Here is an 18,727-nt window from a genome sequence, read left to right on the forward strand (position 1 = left end):
CTTTGCTTCTCTGCTTCCTGTTTGAAAATGTTTCGCGAACGATTAAACCATTCTGTTTTGGAGTTTTTTTTGTTCCTTGTTCACTTCTCTTTTTCCCCCCATCGAGTTTATCTTTCCTGCCGCCACAATCAATCCAGGCCCTTGTTTGAACCATGTTTGTACTAGAACTTTGCGCCTGACAGGAATGTGACATAGCCTCCACCTCCTATCTAGGAATGGCGTTTTGAGAAGAAAGAATATAGGTAAGAGAGAGGGAGAAAGACAGAGGGAGAGACAGAATGAGTGAGAGAAATTAACATTTTAATTAAAAAAGTTTTCCACCCGTGCTGCCTGAACGCGGACATACGCATCCGACACCGCTTTGCGCGAGTCGTGCGCGTGTTTGTTGTCGCGTTTTGGCGCTCATTAGAATGCTGCCTCCTCCTCCACCCCCACCGTACTGCCAGACGTGTGCCATTGTTGCAAAATATACTCATCCGAAGTGAGGCGCAAAGTGTTGATTGAATTGGTGTGGTAAAGTTTTTCCAGCCCTTTTCCCTTTTCCGCCCTTTCGAAAAACACACAACGAAACAAGCTTTCTTTATGTAAAATTATTTCTGTGTATTTATCTTCATTAAATGTGTGTGTGTGTTTGTTTGTTTTTCTCACCCTTTTCTACCCTTCCCCGGCAGGTGTTGGAGTGATTCTAGTAACAGTTAGTGGTGCAGCGTGGCGTATGACGGCACCGGGCGCGCCGCCCTGTCTCGGCCTCGGCTCGACCGTTGACCTGGGACGCTGCTCGAGGCGACCGTGCGGCCGGGGCGGCAGCACACCGCACGGGTTGCTCTATCCCGAGTTCCAGCATCGGCCACCGCCACCATCGTACCAGGCCAGCATGCAGGAGTACAGATTAAGGTAGGTTGGACATTATTGCTGGAAAATCCATTAAAAGCATCATATTTATATAGGGAACATCATTGAAAACGCGTTAAAATATCGAATTAGAAGCTGCACTGTAAATAGATGTGTTGATAATAGTAAATCAAACATCATCACATGTTGGCCGTTGGCTCTTGTTAGCTTTGTGACGTTTTGGAATTTCCCTCCTCGTAATCCCTGTTTTTGTTTTTCTCCGTGGTGGACACAAATCACGCGGAACCATAATGACTGTCCGGGAAAACGAGACAGACCCATTGACGCCCACCAGCAATTCTTGGTCACATGTTGCAATAAGATAAACCACACATACACACACTCTCTCACACACAGACACCAACTGTATTTGATACGGCTATAGATACGCGCACGCGGAACTGTGGAATGATGAATGCAGTTTGACTGCGGTTTTGTACAGCAAACGCTGCATGACTATTAATTACAACAGACAGGCTCTGTGTGTGTGTGTTGGCCACCCTTCCGGTGGTCATTTGTAATCCTGCGAAGCGGCTAATGTAATTACAAATTTACAATAATCGTAGCACAAATGCATGCGAGTCGTACGAATTGCTCAATGCGTTTCTGTATCACGTGTTGCGCTGTGCTTAGTGGCGCCCTCTAGCGGCAATAATAAACAACAACAACAACACAGCCGGTCTAAGTAGAGCTTTACCCTTTTGTGGATGTGAATGTGCTTATCCCCGCCCTTCCCTATTTCGTGTGCACATACGCTCCGCTTTCCGCCTTCCGCTTCCCATAACAACTAACCACCCCCCCCGGGGTAAGGTTGAAACATGGCCGGTAATTACCCGTGTGACCCGGTGTGTGGGGGGCAAACATTTATCTCAATTACGTATCAACGGTACATGCGGTAGGTGAGAGAACTCTCTCTCTGTTTCTCTCTCTCTATCTGTCTCTTTAGCTCTTTAAGCACCGGATAAGATACTAAGAGGAAAAGAAGAAAAAGAAGTGTATATAAAATAAATGTGTGCCTCAAGTCTCGCACCTCCCAAAACGCAACAACCCAAAAGGGGGGGGGGGGGGGGCGGAAGGTGCTTAATGGAATGATAGAAATGTATCATCTGAAGAAGAACGTTCTGCCCTTATGGCCAATGATGATGGGGGGCATATGAGGGTGGCGATGAACATTCTTGACACTGTTTTCCTTTGGTGGGAGGGGTGGGGAGTGGTTTGGGAGTGGTGGAGTACTAAAGGATATACTTATGTTGTGTTTTTCTCTTTTTTTGTTCTCTTGGTGTATAGGTTGCTGCTGCTGGATCGGGACAGACAGTCGGGCCGGATGCGAAGTACGGCCTCACCACCACCGACCTACCGTTCCAACGTGGGAAGCCTTTTAAGGTGAGTGTGTGTGTGCCTCTGGATGGCTGTATGTCACAAGACAAAGTGGCTACCATTTAGGCAAACGACGAAGAGAAACCGGTGTGCGAGTGCTTGTACTAGTCGCTGGAATGCTTCTGTATGGCTTAATTGATTTGTCTTGGTTCGGGTTGGAAGAATGATACTTGGGAGCGCATCAGGTTTAGGAGTTAGGAACGTTAACCAACATGGACAAACAAGTGGAGCTAGTTCTAGAGGGCTTCAACAATTTTGGAACCATGTTCCGGAGGTTAGGTTCAATCAGAAGTCTTTCGGAGCCGCCTGGAATCACCCCCAAACGGCGTAGGAATCATTAGAATCGCCGGAATCGAGGTCGACTTGGATTAGCTATTGTTAGCAAAATAAATCAAATGTTTCTGCTAACATCCACCAGCCAACTACGATTCCGATGATTTCGATTATTTCGACGACTCAAACGGTTCGATACGATACTAACGGATCTCTGGACGATTCCATAGTTTCTTGACGACTCAAGACGATTCTATTTCTCTGAAGTCTTATCTGGAATAACCTAAACCTTGTGATCGACCAATTGTTCCCTTAACACGTTCCATAGAGCCATCAGACATTTGTATGCTTTGTTTAGCGGATTGGCTCTATATAGAGGAACTCTACCTTTATAGAATTACGCTCCTGCAGTCGCAAAGTTGGTAGACTACAGCCATAGTCGGAAATGAATTGGAACAGTATGTGTGCTCCAAACAATCCATCTCTAGTTTAGGAGTGTGATACGATTAGGTCAGCATGATAATTCAATTAGTAGATCCTGTCCCTTGTAACAGTTAATTGCCTAAAAAGGTTAAAAAACGATAAAATATCAGTATAGAGTCCAAATACAGAACCGTTTGTTAGTGCTTACAATGATTACATTTCAGTAATTTTTCCCTCTCACACCTGACCTTATCACACAAACACAAATTACGAGGTGCTGAACCGCGTAATGAAAGTGTCCAACTCTACCCCGAACACTGTGAAAAGGACATGTACACACACAGCGCGTTTAATTTCGATCCGATGCTCTTGATGCAATATTGATGACATATTTTAATCGCCAACTTTAATTAACTTTTTTCCATTCCATTGAACGAACACACATGCGTACATACATATACACATACGTCTCCACATGTGTCTGCCGTGCTGGCAGGTCTGTTGATTTTCGATAGGCGTAATTTGGTGGAATGAGTTGGCGTTTTTCTCATAATTTACGCAACGTGTCGCTTATCCCCTCGCACCCCACACACACACACATCAACGTAGTGCGTGTGTATGATGTTGCTAATTATGTGCGAAACCGGTGATTGAAACTTTAATATCCAAAACACAGTGTGACGTCCCTATCCGGTGCAGTGTGCACCGGCGCAAACCCCAAACGCCGCTCTAGCCATCATAGTAGCCATTGTTGTGTTTGCGTGTGTCAAGTTGGCCGGTGTGTTGTTTGCCCAGTGCGGAACCAAAAGATAAATCGCTCGCTCTCATGGTCTCTTCGTTTGGTGTCCATCCCGTATCGTATTGCCCTAGCTATTGCTGACCGTGGTTGCTGATATTTTCTCTTCCCTCTTTGCTCTTTGCAGAATACCCCTCAGCTCGCGGTACAACAACGGCAGCAGCAACAGCATATTCGGTGGCATTAGCGGCATTATCAGCGGCGCCGTCGGTGGCGGCTCGAGCAACAGTGTGAACAATGTGGCCGCCCCGCCAGCAGTGCCATCGGGCGGCCTGCTCCAGGTGAGCAGCTCACCGAACCCGTACGGTGCCGCCGACGGCCATAGCACGCTACCGCCGAGCTACCGGTCGGTGCATCCGAACCACGAACCACCTCAGCAGCAGCCATCGAGGCAGGCGCCCACACTGCCAGCAGTCAGTACGAGCGATGCGCACCCCGGCCTAATAAGTGATGCTAATACTACGCAACCCACCGGTGGACCGCTGCTCCGCACGACGACGACAACGACGACGGGTGTGAATCATCATCATGCACCGTCCATAATTAAAATCGACGATCGATGCGCTCCGACGACGACGACGATGCCGGACAAGCGAAATTCAATTCCCGGCAGCGTCGTCGCTCTAATTGATACAGTGGGGAGTAGTAGCAGCGAGGAGAAGGTGGCGTTTAGTGCGGTCCACGATGCAGGCACTAAGGATTGTGACGTCACCCCTCCCGGAACCGTGCTGGCGGGGAATAATGTTGCGAAGGATCTGGTTACGATTGTTACCATATCGGGCACGATCGAACCGTCCGGCCGGTCGGTTTACACCAGCAACAGCAACAGCAGCAACCCACTGGCCGGTGCCAGTGGTGGTGCCACGTGTACATTATTAAACTCTAACTCGACGCCACTGCTGGCCACGGTTATACCGGTCAGCAAATCCGCAACCGCAACGGCATCATCACCCAGCGAAGCAGCCGCACCCGCAGCAGCGGTGGGTGGCAGTGAAGCGCCACTATAACCTGGAAATGCCACTACGGAAGGGCAGTAAAGGGGTGTTATTTTCGAGGGGGAGACACAGTAGAAATGTGAACCACACAGTTACCGGAAAAGAGTGTACGGCGTTTGATAGAGAGAGAAAGAGAGGAGCAGTTATCCCCCGTACCCTGATAAGCCATGAAAATCTAGTTTTTTTTATGTGTGTGTACAACCCCCCTTCATCATTCACACCACTCCCTGTGTGTTGCATTGTGGCTGACTTCCTGGTTTTGCGAACGCCCTAAAACGCCCCTCCCCCCCCCTCCCCCCCAAAAAAAGCTGCCATCCGATGGGGTTTGGTTGAAACTTTCCCGAGCTGGTTTCGAGGGACAAGGCTGCTGTGGCTGGCCGGGAAGGGTAAAGATTAGGCGACCATTCCGGGAAACACCTCGATGTTGCCGTTCGCCGAATGCTTTGGATGAGAGTGCTTGAATCATTAAACATGTAACATTGGGATTTCCGTAGAGCTGTATAGACGAGAACGACAACGACAAAAGAGCCACCTAAAGGAGTAGGACGGATATAACAAGTGAAGAGGCAGCCACCACAAAGGCAAAGATCTTTCCCATCCTCACCCTACTATATCTCCCACTGACACACAAACACACACATACAGAGCCTAAGATGTGGGTCTTTTGAATCCTCCTTTTACGTCACAGCGTAAGTGTCCACTCCAAAGCGGCCGGCTAATCCTTTTGGTCCACCATCAAACTGCTCCTTCCCTCCTGGAAAAGCACAATAGCCGGTGGGCGAAACTGCCCAGAATACACACACACACCCAAACCAGCAACACCATCACGATGGGATCGAATGCCGGGGGATAATGTGTGTGTGTGTGTGACCCTTTAGTCGTAGCCCACAGAAAGCGGAAAAGCGCGCAGCCGAAGTAAAATAGATTAATTTTTAATTTAATATGTGCCTGAATTATGAAACACAACCGCGCACACGGTCACACATACACACGGGGACCTCCCCCACCCCGTTGGATTGGGTGGCCATTTTTTCTGCTCACACTGTGTGCTGGGAATGCTGCGATGGGTCAATTCAATCCTTCTCCTCCCCTCCCAGCACAAAACCGAAAACGTACGAACGTTTATTTTTATGGTTTTCGATATTATAATTTGTCCGTTCCGTTCCTTCCTGGAATGTCCTTTTTGTGCCGACCAGCAATAAAACGACGGTGGCCAATAAAAAAACAACAAACGGGCGCTTAAAATGGTCACGCCGAGATTGACTTTTTTCCAGCCTACGGGGAGGGTTGTGCTATTTTGTGGGTGTTGAAACGTGTGTGTTTGTGTGTGTATGGTTAAGTGGAGCTTACACTCTATCGGACGTTTCAGCGCTATCGCTATCTATTGTTTCCTCCTTTTCCACTTTTGGGTTGGCTTTTTATCAATCTTTCTTTACAACAAAAAGAACACACATTGTTTCGGGCGCAAATTGTTGTACAGAAGGAGCAGTGAGTTGCAAACAATCCAGTAGGAACACTTGCATATACATATATATACATACATACATATAGGACACTAAAAGAGGGCAACTATAGAAAGAGAGAGAGAGAGAGAGAGAGAGAGAGAAAGGGCAACGCATATAGAGTAGAATCGTTTTTATTGTTAGTAATTTAATGCAAACAAATAGTACCGAGAGAGAGAGAGACGGGAATGAATGCAGCTATGTTTCAACGGTTTAATGCACGTGTTTAGTGTTGCAGCAAAGGAAATAGAGACATATGGCGGAAGAAAGCATGCAAAGTACTGAGTAGTATCTCTGTGTGAAGAGTGCGAGTATTGTAAAGAGAGAGAGTGAGAGGGTTAAACGATGAGCTGGATAGAAGGTGTGTGTGTGGCGGTGGTGAATGTTAACTCATCATATTTTCATTTTATATGTAACCAAAGAGCATGAAAGAAAATAAAGAGCGATAAATTCGAAACATTAAATTAGATTTGTTTTTTGTTTTTTTTTTTTATAATTATTTTAAATAAAATATCACAACAAACCAATCTGTCCTGATTTCGCTCCCATAGTCATCGGTCGTGAAATGTTTCACCCCCAATGAAAGGGTTTCATTTGAAACGTTTCAAACAAAAGGCAGCACTGCGTTGGATTTCCGTTTTCTTCGTTTGCTATCATTAATATGTGTGTAACAAGGTTCGAGTTTATTAATTCATTTCGTTTAGTTTCCTGCAGCGCGCATGGTGCAGGCCATTTTTTTTATACAATTAACAAAACAGAAGCGCACCCAGGCGGGCACTGTCGCTCGCTTTCCCTCTCTTAACATTAAACATCCGTTCATCCGTTCGGTTAGCACTATTAGAGGCTAAAGGCTAAAGTAATCGTTGGACACACGAACCATGCGTGCGTGCCCACGCACGGACAGTAAAACTTAAACAATTAAAATTAACAACGGTTTCGGCACATCTCTAAAACACACCGTGCCAACACCACAAAGTAGCTAGACAAAACAGAGGTGGTGGTGGTGGTGGGATGGATGCAAGCGATGGGTGGGTCCCGGAGCACACACTCCACGCGCTTTACTGTGTTTCCCATGCTTACAAGCTAACAGAAGGGGATCTTGTTCTTTTTCCTTTTTGTTGCTGCTCTTAAGACGCGTTAGTTGCCGTGTAGAAATCGTTTCAGCTCCTCCTGCGTGTCGAAGATGAGCACGGGGAAGGGCGAACCGGGCACGAGCTCGCCGGCCCACTTGACCTCCACCCGATAGTCGCCCGGTTCGGTGGGATCGTACTGCAATGGAGGCAAGAAAGAATTAGATTTGATGTGCTTCACGGCAAGTTCACTCGCCTGCCTGCCCTGCCTTACCTTGCACAGGATGGTTCGGTCCTTTTGACTTTCGCGCTGCATCTCCACCCGGAACGCACCCTTCGGGCCGCGGACGCGCACCGTCAGCTGGCCGGCGCCGGCACCGCGCGTATCCACGATGAACCGCGACTGGAACGTCGCCAGCACACCGTGCTCGATGCCCGGCCCGTACACGCGCACCTTGCTCGCGTCCGGTGCCCCGACGACCCGCAGCGTGTACGGCGATCCGGGCACGTGCTGCCCACCGTACTTGATCGTGAGCGTATGGCGGCCCGGTTCCTGCGGTTTCACATTGAGCGTAAACGTCGCGTCGCCATGATCGTACAGCTCGCAGTACGCAACCTTGCGCGGCCCGGCACAGTGGGCTGTCAGTTCGCCCGGCCCTGCGCGGCGCGTATCGATCCAGGATTTGATCTCCCGCCCCACGACGCCATTGCGCAGCCCCTCGCCAGAGCAGAGCACTTTCGCTGCATCGACGGCCGGTCCGACCGGTATCGTTAGGGGGCAGCCCTTGATAATGCGTCCGTTCCATTCCACCTCGAGGCTGAGGGGGCCACCGGTCGATTTGTGCGGGTTGTACGATGCCAGCCAGATCAGTTCGTTCGGGCGGGGCTGGAGCAGCGTCACGGGGAGCGGTTCACCGTCATCGTACGCCATGTGCACTTCCGGCTTGCCGGACAGGGCGTCTGTTGCGTCGATCGTGAAGTGGGACACCTCGCCGACCTGGGCTGTGGTGAGACCGCGCCCGGTTAGCACTACCCGGTCGGAGCCGATCGTCATGCCGGTGACGTACACGAAGCCGGGACTCTGCGAGATGGGCAGCCCGGACCAGGTCAGGTCGAAGCTGTGCTCACCCTTCGCCAGCCCGTCGTCGGAAAGGAAGAGGACGCATTTGCCGCTGCCCTGCTTTTCCACCATCACCTCGGCATCGTCCACGTAGCAGGTGAGTTCGCCCGGTCCGGCCATGCTCGTGTCGAACACGATCTTGCTCGGCAGCACCAGCTTCCCGCTGCTGTCCAGACAGGAGCCCCAGCCACCGATCGGCGTGACCTTGGCCGGATCGAGACAGGCAATGTTCCAGGGCGAACCGGGCAGGGGGCCACGGTTCGTGCAGCTCGCCCGTATCTCGTACCGGCCGACGGTGAGGATCGTGTAGAAGATCTTCCACTGGTTGTTGCCCATGTTTTTGATGCGCGGCTCGATGCGCTCCGCCTGCTCGTCGGTCCGCTCGATCTGCACGTTCGGTGCGGTCGGGCAGAACACGACGAACGAGGTTTCCTTGCCCCGGTGGGCCACCTCCAGCCCGTTGCCCGATGCGTGGCTGTCGCTCTTGCCACCGGCCGACTGGACGGCGAACGTGATGGGGCTGTTCGGGACCGCCTCACCGCCGTACATGACCGTGGCCTTGTAGTGTCCGGCCGCCTGCGGTACGAATTCGATCGAATGCTCGTAGTCATCCTGCTGGGTCAGCTTCACCGGGACGTTCTGGCCGGTGGGTGACAGTACGGTCACCTCGATCTCGGCCACTCCGGCCGATTCCGATTGCACTGTGTCGGGAGAAAAAGAGAAGGGAAATGGAGATTAAGGTAGAGACGAGGCGTTTGGGGGTTTGGTTGCAAGCAGGGATGTACCAAATCGGGTATTTTTAACCGGATACCCGGTATTTTCAAGGGTAAATTGGGATTTTTTCAATGGCGCAAAAGCTAATGTCAGTTTTTGGCTATTGGGTGTAATTGGTAGCTATGACATGACCAGGTAAAATTCTATTCAAACGAAAATACCCAACATTTACACGGGTAACAACAACAAAGTTAAAAAACCCAGTAAAGCCCAAAAAATAAATACCGGGTAAAAAGGTATTAACCCCACGGTTCATCACTGCTCGTAATGCATTCGGAAGAACTTACCTATCCACGAGATGGGCGAGTTGGCGCAAAGGTTCATCTTCGGCACCTTCTGCAGTTGAATCTTGGTCGGATCGTACGACTCGCACGTATACGGACTGCCCATCAATGGTTTCGATTGATGGAGAACATCTGCATGTTGTGAAAAAACAAGCGATATTAAACCCTGAATTTGATCGAAAAGCTTGCCTCTTCTTACCAATCAAACATTGACCAACTTTCTGGACGGTGAACTCGGCCTGCAAATGACCTCCCTTGGTCTGGTAGCATCGAACGGGCAGTGCCTGACCGCCCGGGCCCGACACAACGACATCGAACTCACGCGCCGGATGGCCAACGGTGTCGATCGCGAACGAGGTCGTCTTGCCAACGCGCGCCTGATACAACCCCAACCCGTTCACGGTGATCTAGAAGGCATGGAAAACACGTTTGAGTCTCTCTGGGATAAGAATCTTTCAAAATCCTACTCACCTCCTTGCTCATCGCCGGCGCCAGGACATTGATTTCGATGGCTTTGTTCGAGATCGGCACCTGATTGTACAGGATCATGATCTTGTGTGGGGCGACGCGCGTCGGATGGTACACGATCTCCCACACGCCCCCATTGGCCGTGCCGCGGATCGAATGCGGTACCTCCAGCCCACCGCACCGTACCATCGACGTGAGCGTACCCTGTCCCGCCTCGTTCGTCGACACCACGAGCGACGCCGGCTTGTGGCAGTACGCCTCGCCGACCTCCACAATCTTCACCATCGACGGGTCGAACACGTTGATCGTGCGGGCCGCAATGAAGTTGCGCGTCTCCTGGTCGATGTACCGCACCACGTACTGGCCAATCTTAGCCGCCCGAAACTCGGCCGCCTTGCGCGACAGCGTGAACGGAACGAGCTTGTTCTCCGGGTCGAATATCTCCACCGTCTGGTCGTCCGCCATCAGATCGATCAGGGTCGTGTTGCCCACCTGCACGTGCTGCGTGTTCTGCTGCACCTCGCACCGGAACGGGCTGCCCTCGACCGGCAGATCGTTGAACGTGATGTTGACAAAGTGCGGCTCGCAGCTCTGCGGTATGAACGTGACGTCGTACAGCCCGCGGGCGCACGCCGTCACCTCCGCCTTCACCGTGCTGGTTGCGGTGGACACGACAAGCTCCAGCGTTCCCTCACCGGCACCGGCCGCATCGACGCTAAACGTCAGCGGCACCCCGAGCGAAGCCATCGTGCTGCGCGGATCCAGTCCACTGATCGATACGCGCGACACATCGAACACGTTGCACGAGAACGGCGATCCGTTGATGTGCTGATCGTTCGCGGTGACGCTAATCAGATGACGCCCGACGGACGTCGGCACGAACGCGACCAGATGCACCTCGTCGCGGAAGCTGACGCGCGACGTGACGGTGTCGCCGGACGGGGCCGTTATCAGCACCTGCGGATCGATCCCATCGAAGCCCTCCAGCTCGAACACGCTCTCCGCCTTGACCGGTGCCTGCCGCAGACACTCGCCGGTCGCGATCGCTTTCGAGAGGGAAACGGGCGCATGCGTGACGTGGCAGGCGAACGGTGACCCCGGCACCGGGTAGCCATTGAACCGCACCGACAGCGAATGGGTGGCCGCTTCCGTCGGCTTAAAGTTCACCTTGAACCGTGCGTTTCCCTCGGACTGGACAAAGTTGGGCACGTTCTTGCCGCCCACCGCAACGATGATCTCCAGATTGCCCGCCCCGGCCTGGCTCGCGTTGATGCCGAAGCTGACACTCTTGCCGACGACACCGGGCCGTATGTCCGTGACGACCACCTTCTCGGCGGAGTACGCTTTCAGCAGGAAGGGGCTGCCCTCGACGTGACCGCTGCCCGGCAGCCGTACCTCGACCGAGTGGTCACCGACCTCGACCGGTTCGAACTTGACCCGATAGCCGGACGATGGGGAGGCCGCCGGGACAATGTCGGCCCGGACGGGACGACGGGCAGGGCCGAGCACTTCCACCACGGGCGCAATGTCGGACTCGACGACAAAGTCAAACGTATGGCCGACGCTTACCTTGTCGGTCAGATCGCTGCTCACGATGCGGGCGGCTGGCGATACCTGAAAATAGGGGGGAAAGGTGTTAGAAATGGAGAAATGGGGAGCTTGCGCGATAGTATACTACTGCTCCGCGACATTTTGGACAGCTGGCAACATTTTGTTTTGGTTGTAAGATGACATTTATGACACAACACCAAGTCAGTGGTCGGCAAGCTTTGTGATCAAGAGGGCAAAAATACATCAAAATCCTTATCCTTAGAGGTCGACGCAAAGAACAACATTGATAAAACAACCATTAGAATGCATGAAACTGTATTTTGTATTTGTATCCAAAAAGGGAAAAAGAGCCCTCATTTAGGCAGTAAAGAAACACACCCAATTCGCCAATTCTACGTTGCCGACCACTGCCAGAAGCAGATCTTAGTAACCATTGGATCTTGTGACAGTATAGTTGGTGCAGAATTGTTCAATAATTATTTCCCTGGTGAACCTTTCCGTTTAACGTCACAAAAAAAAAACAAACTCTTGAACATACTTTCCCCCGGTGCAGGAACCGTATCCGACAGCACCGTCTCGACCAGCAACAGCTTCGTCTAACGCCCGCACGACACATCGCACACAGCAACAACGGTGGCCACCGGATCAATTGCAACTGCCAGCGTGGAAGCCCCCAAAGAGTGGCTGGGCCCCCGGCACTCAGGTGAATTACTTGCAACGACACACTTTCCCACCCTTCCCTATCGTAATCGATCGTTGTGTCAATTAAAACCTCCCCGATTATTTTAGGCCACACGCCAATGCTTTTCTTCCGGTCGGACAGAAGGCGCGAGGGGGTGGGGGAAGGAGATTGGGAGTGGCCTTACCTTACAGGTGAACGGACTGCCCGGCACGTCCTGCCCGTTGAACCGCAGCTCGACCGTGTGGTTCTGTGCCTCGCGGGGCGTGAAGCTGATCGCGTAAGTGTGTTGACCCTGCGCCTGGGCGGACGTTGGTACGCGGCCGCCATTGACCGTCACCTCCAGATTGCCCGGTCCGGCCTGGGATGTTTCGACTGCGGGGATGCGGGAAGAAGCAATAATAAGGGGTAAGTGCATGCTTTCTTAGCTTTTCTCTTTACACGGTTCAAAGGGTTTGGTACCTACCCAAGAATACGACCGGCTTCCCGACGGTTCCATTGTTAACGTTCTTTACCTTGATCGCGGTAACGTCGTAGACCTGTTGTGGCATGATGGATGCGTGTTCGCGTAGGCCCCCGCCGTTCGCCCGGGCAGATGGAATAGCAATGGAAAGCGGGTGTTAGTATGAGCGCTTGGGTTTTGGCCACGGGCGGGACAGACTTTCAACCTGTCGGCTGTCCCTACCCTTCTTTCTACGGGCCGTGACGTGATCGGAATGATTAAATGGGAGGGCGGGTGGGCGAACTGGTTAGAGACTGGAGAGGTGTGAGTGTACTGACGCTGATCTAGCGCTTCTTTCTCGCTTCCTCACCAGGGGTAAAAGCAACTTCCATGTGTGGTTGTGTGTGTGAGGTCTTTCCTATGGCCTAACACTAGAGCTATTGTTGTTGTTGTTGTTTTTGTTGTTGCACAAGCGCGAATAAAGTTAATAATTAACGGTAATTATACTCCAAACGCGCACAATGCTTCCTCTAAGGCACAACTCTGATGCGCATTGCCTTACGCAAACTGTGGAGCGTTTGCTCTTGCACACGTGTCTCTGTAAATACATCATTCTAAGGGTTCATGATGAATGTGACCTTCTAGAATCGGAGTTCAACTTCTACGCTCTGGACACGATTAATTGGGAGCGTAGAGTCAGTGTGGGAGTTTTTCGGAGTTCCCAGTATCTCCAAAAAATGTTATCCAAATACATACACCACAAGAACACAAGACGGTGTAGAAAAGGGGAGCAATGTTCTTCTTGCTTTTTTAATTACCCATTCGTCAAGCTACAATGACTATGGACAAAACACACACACATACACATTGGACTACCCTTCAGAGTTGGAGCTTGTGGGTTAGGCCTCATCAAGTGTGGTGGTTTTACAGTTTTAAAGAGTCACTTTTCATTTCTCAAAACGCATTAGAGCGTAAACGGGGAAGGCAGCCATGGAAGAGTTAAAACTGCGCCGTATATCTTGACCATCAAAAGAGTTGGTAGTTTTAGGGCAAGTGTAATAAACTTAGGGGAGAAGACGTGCCTCAAGCTTGAAGTTAAAACGAGCTTTAACCAAACAATTTCACAACAACTCCTCGTAAATGTCTTGTTTGTACATGTTTAGGATGATTTGAGCACATGAAAAGCATGTCCCAGTTTTGCATACCAAACTCCAAACGAACGCTATCTGCTGTCGTGCATCGTATGACACACTCAGCCGACCGGGAAATGATGCATCAATTGGTTCCAACGCTCCGATCATCTATATACTGCTCCGTGCTGTCATTTCTAAATTGCATGATTATATCACTTACACTCCCGGAACACAGAAATGGTTTAGTTTCATTATTAAAGAGTTTTTTTTTGTTTACGCTGCTGTAAGCAGAGGCAGTCATCCGGTAAATGAGATCAGATTAGCGACGACGAGACGTAAGCATTAAAATTGGGGCTTATGAAACCAATATTAGGGTGGTTTGATTGTTGCTTGTGGCCAGCAAACTTATCTTTATGGAAAGAATCTGTTGTTGTTTGGAAAACTTCAATGCTTGGAGTTCCTAGGATCCATTGGAGATCCACGCGTAGAGTGGTTACTTGCCGTAACCACTGAAGCGTAACCACATTCTTCCAGTGATCATTAATTCGCTCCAAAAGCTTATACATTATTAAACAGCTCAGTGTTGGCCCATCCCTCAGCATTCCACACGGGAATAAAACAGCATTCTAAACAGCGATCGCCACACCATACGACTTCACACGATCACACCTAGACTCCCATTCCCATTCTTCGCAAACGACCTTGACGGGGAGATGTAAGACGCTGGCCAATCTCACTTACCTTCGCTGAGTACGGGCTGCCGACGGTCGGCTGTCCCTCGACGGTTACGCTGACCCAATGCTCGCCGACAACGCGCGGTACAAACTCGGCCTTAAACACACCGTCGGCCGTCTGTAAGACCTGCGCCGGTACCGAATGACCGGAGGGGCCTGTAGTGTGAAGCGGGGGGGTGGGAGTGAAGTGTCGGAACGGATTCGCGTTTTGATTTTCGGTACTTTACTTTATGGTTCATTTTATGGTTTTTTTTGTGCGTTTTTAAAAAGGAACCGAGAGTGTATCTACAGGCATGCTGGGGGGAGGGACTAACTCCTTCGTAGGCACACCTAACCCCAGCCATTACAAAACCCAAAGGAGTACGGGAAGCAAAGGGATGTACACCAAGGGAGGTGATTTCTACAAGAGGGACGCTTACAGCAACGAGGGAGTGTACTCACGCCATGCCACGTATATAATGCAAAGGATGCGCGTCAGGATTTATTAGTCAGAAATTTGGTTGGTTTGTTGGTTTGTTTATTTATTATACACCAAGAACCCACGCCGAGAGAAGGTATAAATCAACGAAATACATCAACAGAAATATAACTGTGGTGTGTTGGAGTGTTAGCAACTTGTAAGGTTTGGTGGTTGGTGGATGTGTCGATTGTGAGTAATAAATACGTGTGTTATGTGTGAATGATACAAAAAATCATATTTCTAACATATGTTTTTTTTTTCTTTTCTCCCCACACATTTTTCGTATCCTTTTGTTCTGCTACCGTCACTACTGTTTGTTGGTTAACATGCCTTAATGGTGCTAATGTTAATGGCTTATTGGTTCTTAATATTATTAATATTGCTTATCTTCTAGCTAATCGGTCAATCGGTCTCAACGGGAGTGTTAGAAATCTGTTTTGCATGAGAGAGATGCTTGTTGGATTAATTTGTATTAAAGTTAAAAAAAAAAAAACAAATTACAAAGCGAAGGACGTTGTAATCAAGCGCTCGAAATGAATAGACTTAAATTAAAGAAACAAGCATGGATTCGTACACGTGGTACGGACGAAGATGGCAAATTGTAGCAGGCTGCGCGCTAAAAGGCGCCTTTCTGCAGCGAGCGTGATAAAGACGGACGCGTGAGGGGAGGCATCGCTGGAGATTGTATGGCTACTGCGATGCCATGGCATCGTTCCACCGTCTTGGAAGGGTTTTTAGAACCAAATTTAGTAAAAAAAAGCCACCAAAAGCCTTGCTGGCTACAATAAGCTAACATTATTCACAACATCCAAAAACGGTAACCGGGGGGGAACGATCAATTAAAAAAAAAGACAGGAGAAATTAAATCAATCAATCAATCAAAGTGTTTCTAGTACAAAAGTCTACGGCGCCCTGGAATGTACATGTAAAACAGAAGAAAACGGGGAAAGACCTCCGGTCAGATTAAAACGATTCATTTACAGTGCTAGAACGGGTTAAAAAATGGGTTGTTGTTTGTTTCTTCTTTGCAATGATTGTGGTTGGTATGAAAAAATTCGATCCTTTTGAGTTTGAGCCAAAACGGGTAATTGGAAATGATGCGCTTCTTTCTGTTTTTTTTTTTTGTTGCCAGGACTGATTTGAGAATCTGAATCTCAACCACAATCATGTCTTTTTTTTTTGGGTTATGTTACACATTTAAAGAAATAATTCCCTTTTTCTTCTCTCGTACGCTTTTCACAAATTGCTATTTAAAGGTTTTCCTTTGGCTGTGGACCATTTCCTAATCACTTGTACCGTGATCGAAACCTTTCGCTTCTCCTTTCTCCCCTGCAGCATTCCAATGCACTGTGCACGCGATTTAGCTTGATATATGCCTATCTCTCTAAATGGGTGAAGTGCTGGCCCGGAATGGTAGTCGATTGAGAGCTTTTGCTTTAGTTTTGTAACTCCAAAATGCCCAAATGTGTGTGAATTTTGCAAAAAAAAAATGGAAGTAATTTTAATAACAACAAAAAACACATAAAACAAGAAAGATAGAAAGGTGTGTGTGGATCTAATATCGCACGCTAGTTGCATTAAGGATCTAGCACCCAAATCAGAAGTGAGAGAACAGATGAGGGTAAAGTGTGACGTATGGAAAAAAGGCGAAATTTTGGGAACGCGAACTATCGGAGAAAAAAGGGGTGATCTAGCAAGAAGATCGCGCTAATGATACTGGCTACGGAGTACGGTGTACTAACAAAAACGCGCTATTTAAAAGGAATATTCAGATAGAGGAAGAGAGAGAGAGAGAGAGAAAAGGATTGTGTGTTTGTGTGTGTGGTACAGTGTGACAGACGTCAGACTACAAACAATTCTTAGCGTGCTAATAACAGTACGGTAGTAATAAGTATTCTGCGCAAAGATCGCAAATTGATGAACCCCAAAAGAACGGAATAGTGATTGAGAATATTTCTTACACAAATACACAAAACAACACACATACACACACACACACGCAGGATAACAAAGTTACACAAACACTACGCTAGTATCTACGGTTCCGGGGACGACCGGTGGCCACCACCTACCTTCGACGTTCACTTCGATGTCCTCCAGGCGGCCTCCGGCGTGGTTGATGACCAGCGAGTTGGGCATGTGGAGCGGGCCGGGCCCGCCGAGCGACACCTGCGGCCCGGTCGTGCCGCCGTTGATGATGACGGTGATCGGGCAGCCGGGGACAAGCATTTTGTTGAACGACACGTTGATGATGTGCTCGCACGGTTCGGCCGGCACGAACGAGACGGCGAATCTGCAAGCGGAAAAACGAGATCGGATGAGTTTCGTTAAGATCTTGGATAACTTTGGAGCGTCAGCAGTAGCAGCAACACTTACTTGGCATTTCCCTGCGGATGCACCTGCGTGGGAATGTTGTGGCCCTTGGCCGAGATCGTTATCTCGAGGTTGCCTTCGCCCGCGTCGCCCGCATCGACGGTGAACTGTACCGGCCGGCCGACCGTACCCTTGGACACGGACCCGACCGCCACCTTGGTGGCGTCGTACGATTTCGCCACGAACGGTGTGCCCTGCACCGGATAGCCATTGTACTCGACGTTGATCGTGTGCGCGCCGACATGGTTCGGCGTAAATTCGGCCGTAAACCCGGCATGGATGTCGCCGGTTACGCGCACCGGCAGCTCACCCTGCGGTCCGCGCACACTGACGGCCAGCTCGGCCGCACCACCACCGCTGACGGTGATGTGAAACGAGGCCGGCCGGTTGACCGGGATCAGCTCCAGATTGGTGAGGTTCAGCAGAACGCGGCTCGTATCGGCGACCGAGCACACGAACGGGCAGCCGATAACCGTTTCACCGTTAAACTTGATATCGATCAGATGGGGTTTGGCTTGCTCGGGCGTGAACGACACCAAACAACGGCCACCGCCCACCACCTGCACATGGTTTGGCACTTCGCCTTCGTTGATCGAAATTTCCAGCTGTCCTTCGCCGGCTGCGCTCGCGTCGACGCGGAACTGGCACGGCTGCCCAACGACACCGCCGTTCACGTCCGTCACCTGGATCAGGCTCGAGTCGTACACCTTGGCGATGAGCGGACCGCCCACGAGGGTGGTACCCCCGATCGATGCTTCGATAATGTGCGTGCCGACCTCCGACGGGACGAACTCGATCCGGAGCGAACCGTTGGCCGACTCGTGCGTCACCCGGGCGGACACTTTGGTCTTGCTCGGGGAGAGCACGGTGGCGACGCAGTCGCTGCCACGGATCGAGGCGCCCGGGGGCGGCAGCACCTCAAAAACCGCCGGCAGGTTCGCCGGCACTAGCCGCGTGGACTCACCGAGAGCCGTGAGCCCTGGTGACGACATGATGTTGATATTCCAAGGTGAGCCTGTGGGGGAGAAGAAGAGAGGGCAGGTTAGTTGAGGTGTCAGAACATCGTTGACAAAAATAAAAGAATTAGGATAGCTAAAAGACATCGATACTTCTAAATTGTTCCAAGGTGCATTAAATATTACTGATTTGACGAATCTTCAGTTCAGAATATCGGTGAGAGCTTCATAGAAGATCCTGAGTAACCATTTCTAATCAGCAAATCAATTTCTAGTTGGCTTGAGATGAGACCAGGAAAATGCTAGATCCTGTCATACCGAGGAATAGGACAGCTTCTTTTCAAATGACACTTTCATTGAAGTGAATCATGGATCTTTGATGCATTCTAACGACTTAACATCGAATTCCTATTGATTGTAAACAAC

General features: G+C 50.2%; 2 protein-coding genes across 11 annotated transcripts in view; one reads left to right on the forward strand and one right to left on the reverse strand.

The window, feature by feature from the left end:
• LOC5666963 (AF4/FMR2 family member lilli) overlaps positions 1-6,721 on the forward strand; it is a 133,712-nt gene extending 126,991 nt beyond the window's left edge. For all 4 annotated transcript variants that reach the window (XM_061648241.1, XM_061648243.1, XM_061648244.1 and 1 more), the window contains 3 exons: positions 672-894; positions 2,179-2,274; positions 3,888-6,721. In XM_061648241.1, coding sequence (XP_061504225.1) covers positions 672-894; positions 2,179-2,274; positions 3,888-4,767 — 1,199 coding nt within the window. In that variant the 3' untranslated portion in view covers positions 4,768-6,721. The remainder of the gene's footprint in view (positions 1-671; positions 895-2,178; positions 2,275-3,887) is intronic.
• Positions 6,722-6,888: 167 nt separating this feature from the next.
• The window catches only part of LOC1270096 (filamin-C), a 40,387-nt gene continuing 28,548 nt past the window's right edge, over positions 6,889-18,727 (reverse strand). For 6 of the 7 annotated variants that reach the window (XM_061648235.1, XM_061648239.1, XM_061648237.1 and 3 more), the window contains 10 exons: positions 17,349-18,360; positions 17,045-17,265; positions 14,520-14,668; positions 12,670-12,742; positions 12,391-12,578; positions 9,977-11,587; positions 9,705-9,912; positions 9,509-9,637; positions 7,602-9,148; positions 6,889-7,526 (listed from right to left, as the gene is read on the reverse strand). In XM_061648235.1, coding sequence (XP_061504219.1) covers positions 7,395-7,526; positions 7,602-9,148; positions 9,509-9,637; positions 9,705-9,912; positions 9,977-11,587; positions 12,391-12,578; positions 12,670-12,742; positions 14,520-14,668; positions 17,045-17,265; positions 17,349-18,360 — 5,270 coding nt within the window. In that variant the 3' untranslated portion in view covers positions 6,889-7,394. Of the gene's footprint in view, positions 7,527-7,601; positions 9,149-9,508; positions 9,638-9,704; positions 9,913-9,976; positions 11,588-12,390; positions 12,579-12,669; positions 12,743-14,519; positions 14,669-15,819; positions 15,885-17,044; positions 17,266-17,348; positions 18,361-18,727 lie in introns of those variants that run through there. The other variant, XM_061648240.1, reaches the window with a different exon arrangement.

Source organism: Anopheles gambiae, chromosome 2, assembly GCF_943734735.2.
Source record: "Anopheles gambiae chromosome 2, idAnoGambNW_F1_1, whole genome shotgun sequence".
Taxonomy (NCBI): Eukaryota; Metazoa; Arthropoda; class Insecta; order Diptera; family Culicidae; genus Anopheles; species Anopheles gambiae.